The sequence below is a fragment of the Etheostoma cragini genome, chromosome 1 (assembly GCF_013103735.1).
Source record: "Etheostoma cragini isolate CJK2018 chromosome 1, CSU_Ecrag_1.0, whole genome shotgun sequence".
Lineage (NCBI taxonomy): Eukaryota > Metazoa > Chordata > Actinopteri > Perciformes > Percidae > Etheostoma > Etheostoma cragini.
Window position 1 is genome coordinate 7,409,389 of NC_048407.1, and position 7,041 is coordinate 7,416,429.

General features: G+C 39.1%; 1 protein-coding gene across 1 annotated transcript in view; it reads right to left on the reverse strand.

Moving 5' to 3' along the window:
* The window catches only part of vps35 (VPS35 retromer complex component), a 37,285-nt gene extending 30,599 nt beyond the window's left edge, over positions 1–6,686 (reverse strand). The window contains exons 1-5 of the mRNA XM_034874217.1: positions 6,464–6,686; positions 5,307–5,405; positions 1,509–1,605; positions 764–887; positions 337–519 (exon numbers count right to left, since the gene is read on the reverse strand). Of these exons, the coding sequence (XP_034730108.1) occupies positions 337–519; positions 764–887; positions 1,509–1,605; positions 5,307–5,405; positions 6,464–6,466 (506 nt within the window). The 5' untranslated portion in view covers positions 6,467–6,686. The remainder of the gene's footprint in view (positions 1–336; positions 520–763; positions 888–1,508; positions 1,606–5,306; positions 5,406–6,463) is intronic.
* Between the last annotated feature and the right edge of the window lie 355 nt (positions 6,687–7,041).

The window sequence follows — 7,041 nt, forward strand, 5'->3', positions numbered from 1 at the left end:
AGAATTGAGGCAGTTCTGAAGGCAAAAGGGGGTCCAACCCGTTACTAGCATGGGGTACCTAATAAAGTGGCCGGTGAACACTCACCGGCCACTTTATTAGGTACCCCATGCTAGTAACGGGTTCAGCATCCCTTGCTGAAATTGGCAGTGACCTCGTAAATTAGCACTTTTGCAAATAAGGTCTTTGATCTGATTCTTTTGGATTTAAGAGCTGCGTTTGACACAATTTGCCATGATATTATTATGGATTGCCTTGGGGACTGGATTGGTTTCTCAGGAAGGGTTTTACACTGGTTTACCAATCAGATACAATGAGAAAAAGCTGGCCTTGCTTACTCCGGCTGCTCTCCATCATCTGGCAGTATGTTCCGGGTGCACTGCAACAGGTAGTTTCTGAGGAAGAGGCCCCTGAGTGGGTGCTGGACACCACGACACATCTCAACCAGGTCCTTAAGAATGTCTTTACGAGACTGGGGGAAGGAGCGAACGTACACCACACCCACTGTGATTAGCAGATAGCTGCAGAGAGAGAGGCAAAGCAAAGAGGCTTGATCTGAATTTTTCTAATTTTGTAATAGTTCATTTCTTTACTCAATATTCAATATTGTGCAGCGCTAATTTAGAACAGTGTTTTAAAAATGCAATAAGTTTAGATTGGCGAAAGAAAATAATTTTGTCAATTTAAACTAAGGGTCTGAATCCTTTCTACTTTATGAAACAACTTGATGTTTAAAGAAAGTTCAGTTAATAAAGTGATACTCACAGTCTGGGGATGATGTTTCCTGCATACTGGACCAGCTCATAGAGATCTGCCACCTTACGTCCTTTGGCAAACTCATCAGTCAGATAAACTTCTAGGTAGTGGAGTTCGTCAGATATAGCCATATCTGAAAGACTGTTAGGGACCAGTGCAAACCCATCATGAATCATCCACATACAAAAACATGCTAGGGCTCTGAACCCAATGTACACAATACTCCAAAAACTGGATTCATTTTTGAATAACCACTCAATTCACTATTCTAAAAATGTATTCAGATCTTTTACTTAGTACTAATACAACAGTGTAAAAATACTCCGTTACAAGTAAAGGTCCTGCATACAAAATGTTACTAAAGTATATAAGTATCACCAGAAAAATGTACTTTAAAAAGTATTAAAAGTAAAAAGGTACTCAAAAATCATCACATATTAGAAACTGGAAACAATCAAAACTGTTCTGTCAAAAGTGTTTAAAAGTCTAATCCTCTCAGCGTGACTTTTAGGCTTATTGGTTGAGTTTCAAATTTACAATAAAACTTTTTATAAACTACATTGTTTGTGGGCAAAAATTCAATTTGTAAAGTAACTAGTAACATAAAGCTCTCAGATTAATGCAATGGATTAAAGTACAATATTAATAAATAGAAGTAGAGATATGTTAAATTAGTGTTCTAGTCTGCCTTCAACAAATATTACACCAGCTAGAGAGCATCTTGCGATGCGATCACACCAGCCGACAAGGATACAGAGCTCGTAGTAGCTCTTTGGAGAAAGCATGGAGGTCCTCAGCTCACCCAGCATGTTAGAGGCGTGCTTCAGAGCATCCATCAGCTTATTCTTGTCCTGCAACACAATCCAGCCATGACTAGGGGTGCAACAGATCACAAAAACTTAGATCAGCAAAAAGGGAGTAGAATTTAAATGATTTAATAAAAATGTTACAATCTTAACACTTTATTTCACCAGTAAACTGCTGTTAAATGACAAAACAGACGAGAAAAGGGTATTTTACAATAACATTGAATGCATCACGAAGTTTCATGTAAACATTTAGTTCCGTATGTTTTTCCGACAATAGCAATGACCAAGTGCTAGTTTGTGTTATTAGCGGCAGACTGTTGAATGTCCTGGTGTTGGAATCCTCTACAGTGTAATACAGTAACACTTTCACATTGTGTAGCTTTTAGCATTTTAACTGTTTTTTATTATTTATTTTCATTCAAACCGACCTTTATTTAACAAATTCAGGCCATAAAAATCATAATTTAAAGATTAATGCATTGAGTACCAAATACAGACTAGTTATCCAACAGTAACAGAGAATTTGCTGCAATCAAGTACAAAAATCATTATCCAGTACAAGAGGTATTTGGTCATGAAATCTACACAGGTTGACAGGTAGTTTAGTAACATTAAAATCACATCTTAAAAAAAAGTCTATCCCACCACATTTATCAAATATCTTAAAAGGAATGTAATACCAGAAATCATCACTATCTTGAATATATTTTTGTAAGCACCTCAGTATCGTCACTCTGTTCATTGCTTCATAGACGATCACATTTAAACCCCCTTCTTCTTCTAAGTAGGGCTGTAATCTCCCAGTCGACTAGTCGATTTATTGGTCGATACGTTCTGGCTCGACCAAAATTTTGATTGGTCGATTTTTTGCCGTGTTAATTTCATCAGGTGGAAGCATAGACCGTTACGGTCTATGAGTGGAAAGCACTTATTGCTAATAGGGGTGTTTTCAGAGCATCCCTGTTTCACAGGTAACAGTCAGTCTTCAGAACACCCCCCTTGTTTTCTCTTTTGTTGGACTAGCCCAACCCACCGGGGACTGATTGAAGAAAGAACTAGAAATCCTTGTTTTAGTGGTTTGCTGAATATTTATTTAATTGTGAGCGTTTATTTTACAGTCAGTCCTCCTCAACCATGTCGAATACATCGGCAGCGTGGCAGCATTTTACAAAAATAGATAACGGAAAAAAGTTGAATGCAAAGTTTGCAACCAACAGTTTGCATATCGACTACAATGTGTAGCTCGACTACAATGAGGGAATATCGCTTAAAAACGCTAAGAGAACTTGTCTGCGTTAGGTAGCCCTGTCTGTTTTGAGCAGGCTATATGAACATATCAGAATTGGCATATTTCCTAGTCTAATAATTGTTTTAAAACTACCGGCGCACCCGCCCGCAACCACGGTATAAACAGCCAAAATGATGTTTCGTAATAGCAGAAGGATCAGCTATTTATGCAAAACACATGTTTTTTTTCCAAATTCTATCACTGTCTAAGTAGACTTTGCTTGCTGCCAAACCTGCCTGAGTCAGTGTAAGTGGGAGGATTTGAGCCATATATGCAGCTTGGTCATTCTGTGTCAAATCAGACTAAATCCAGGGGGAAAAAAACTGCACCCTCTTAGATTTTGCTCAAAGTTTATGCTAACCTAGTCTTTTCACACTTTTTTTTCCAAATCTAGGGCATGCTGTAAAAACTTGTAATGGTTCAGTCATTTTCACATGTTTGTCTTCCACCCTACAAAGTTTGGGTTGCCTGTAATACCTTCCATTATTTTAATGTCCAGATATTGTTTCACAAATAATGTGATTTTCAGGCTGTAAAACTGAAGTAATTTCAAGGGCTGAAAAAATGAAGAGATAGGATTTGAACAGAAATATTTTACAGGTCTTAGTTTTGGGACACATTCTTGATATATACAAAATCTAAGACAGTAACAACAAAAACCTGTAATTCTATTTTAACCCAGAAGACTATGAATGTGTCGCACTGTTGCTTGCTCTGTAGGAAACTACTAGAACTGTTGGGTCCTTGTAAATTCTGGCGTGTGGTCTAGACCTCCTCTATCTGTAAAGTGTCTCAAGATAACTCTTGTTATGAATTGATACTATAAATAAAATTGAATTGAATATGACAGTGCACAGGCACCTGCCTAAAAACTAACCTATATTAATTTAAAAAAATGTATTTCATTGACAAGACATATACATCTATCAACTGGAATAGAGCAGTGTAAATATTAAATAAGGCAATCCTCAACCTTACAGTGGGCTACTAGCTACGTAGCTAGTAATGTTCACTCAGCATTTTGTTGTTATACTGTGTAAAAAGAGCGGTGCTGTTAAATTACCGGTTTCAGGTACGTACGGTACCATCTGGATGGTTTCAAGGTAACGGTAGGTAGCTAACATTAGCAGATAAGCTACTTGAAAAAAAAAAATCTAGAGGAAACACAGCAATACTACCATTACCTAACCACATCAAGCAGGGCCGGATTAACAATTTCATGTGGGGGGCGGTGACAAAAAGCAGCGGTAAAGTCAGGAAATTTCCATCCGATTTCAACAGCCTTCAGGCTGAACAGGAGGTGAGAGAAACACTGTGGTGCGATTCCGATTTAATGAAATGTTATCAGACCCACATATCAGCTTGTACAGTCTCCAGTTGTTTTAATTATGACAGAGTAGCTGTCAAAGTGCTCTATATGCAATCTGTTGCTGATTTTAATTGACAACAGACTGTAGATGATCCGTGATCTGAACGGATTTAGTCTCTCTGACTTCTAAACGTCACTATCAGCCAGAATGTACAGAATATGACTTTAAAATCTGAAAAATAGTTAAAATCCCTCTGATTAAAAATCAATAAAAAGTTTTTTTTTTTAAACGTCATCATGATGAGTCAATTGTGAACCTATCAGCTGTTAAATCAGCTGAAAGGCCGGCGTTTCCCAGCATGCTCTGGGTCCGCCTGGGTCTTGCAGTTGGTGAAAAGCAACTGCGCTGCCTGCGTCTCCGAACTGTGGCCGCCTACGTGTTCATAACATCAAAGCAAGTGGGGATCAAGTCAGACACAAAACTAACCAGCATGCAACGGGCGGTGATTGCCAGTGATTGATTCTGCGCAGACCTGGCTCATTTTGAACGAGCCTAAAGCCTCTTATTTATGGGACCGGTCTGAGAGACCTCCAACTTACAGCGGGGTCTTTAAGCATGACTGGCTAAGCAACGAGCTAGCGGGCTTGGCAGGCGCTAGCTGGCTGTTGTATCACTTTATGGAGCTTCTCAACTCTAGAGAAACCGTTTATAGCTCACCTAAAACGTTCTCAGAAGTGAATTTAGTGATTGATAACATGGCGAAAATTGTTAAAATTGTCCCGTTGTTGGTCTTTCTGTACCGGTACCCCTACTCTAGGGACGGATCTGATCTGATCTAGGTTCCTATGCAGAATAGTGAACAGGGACATGACGCTGCCCTAAAATAGGAGCTGAAAGAGTTACAGGAAATAGGAGGTGAAAGAGTCAGAGGAACTTAAAAATCCTCAATATGGCCCAGTCAGAACATGAGAAAAAAAAGCGTTCCAGGAATGTGGAACCCCTGGAACAAAAAAGGAAAAAAGATGGATTTGCAAGATTTACAAGAGCTTCATTTTCAGGTCGGAAAAAAATAATCATACCCCTGCAATGGTTTAAACAATTATTCTAACCATAATGATATCTATGACATACTGAAATCAGCCTACCAGGCATCGTTTCATCTGGAAGGACTGGACCTTGACAGCCTGCACAGCTTCATCGAGAAGCTTCTCCTGTTCATCCTGGGGAGACTGCTGTGTGGTTGGCTGGAATATTAGGAGAATGAAATAGCTTTACCAAAGTGCTAAATAAATCAAGAAAGTCATCGAACAGCCATGCAAGGCTATGATACTTTTGAATTGGAAATTACAGCACTTATTTAGCAGTTGACTTTGCTCCAATGGACAGAACTGAATCACAGAAACCTCAACAACATCACGTGATGTTGGTTTTCAGGTGGTTTTCCTGGTGAAATAATTTAAGATTCAGATAATACTGAGTTGTTTTGAGTTTTGATTTCATGTATTTTTTGTGTTTGGACCGGTTTGGACGGAGGCTTCATCCTGCAGTTTGTCTTGTCTTTAAAGCGATCGAACTGTCAGTGATACTTACCTGCGTAAACATGTAGCCTTTAGGGCTAACCCTGGCTGCTCAAAATAAGTTACTTTGCTCCTAAATTAACGTTACAATTTACATTGAAGCGCGATCACATGTAATGCATCGTATGCTAGCTATATGTTTGCGAACATATTCGTGCATATAACGTAACGTTTGTATATATTTCCGAAAATATGTATAGAAATATAGCATACGTGTACAGTTTGGGCATAACACTGCTGCTCACCAGCGGATATATTCCTAGTTCTGTTTAACTTGAGACTTGTTCAGGCCATAATAACAATTAGCTTTAGTAATATATGGGACAACGCCGCAAAGCGGAAGAGCAGCAGCTACCATTAGGTTCCACACGGTCACCTGTTTTGTCACATAAAGCTCAGAGACTAACGTACTTAGGGGCTCATTTGACCCGGCGCTTACGGAATACCACGGTATGGTGAATCGAATATAGATAATATGAATACCACTGTCGTGTCAAACACCTATGCACTCAGTTGCAGTTTGTTAGCCTAACGGTAGCTAGCCCAAGTCAGACGCTGTCTCAGGAGCGTTAGGCCATAGTATCACTTATATACAAGTCCGATTTTAGATTGGTTTAAGGAAGACCCTTGACATTAGTTGTTCCATTGACCAAAGTTAAACCTAGGCGGGTATCTGGAGAAAACATTATTTTTTGCAAATGCAAAAATAAAGGAAAAGCGCTTACCATGATTTCTAGCTAGCTGTGTATCAGATCAGTCGGAGAGGCTGGCATGTCATGTGACTCACAGTAATGCTTCTGCCTTCACGGTCTGCACTCAGCGTCCACATCAGAAGAGGCGTGGCCAGTATTCCACTGTGGTGTTCCACTAATTATCAGGCTGAGTGAGTTGGATAAAATCTTCACTCATCACCGCCGAGTAAAATGCCACAATATGAGCAGCAGAACATACTGTCAATGAGGCATGTCACTGTGGCAACTCTTCTAAAATATTGTGTATTGGTCAATCTCAGGTAGCCCAACTTTATTTCGTCTTTTACAATGTTTCTAAGCGGTAGATGGTTGCGTTTTTCTCAGTCCTGCTACCAAAACTCGTGTCATTTAAACAGCATGTTTAAAAGCATGCCAACTAATTCCTGGAGACCCCTGGGGTCATCTAAGAAAAAACTAAATTGGTTTAAGAAACTGTGCCCATGGATTCCAAATTTTTTTTTTTAAAGTGAGCAAGGTAAGAAAGATATTCACAGATTCACTTCTGTTATGAATTACTCTATAGCAAAATTATATGAAATCACAAATATGCA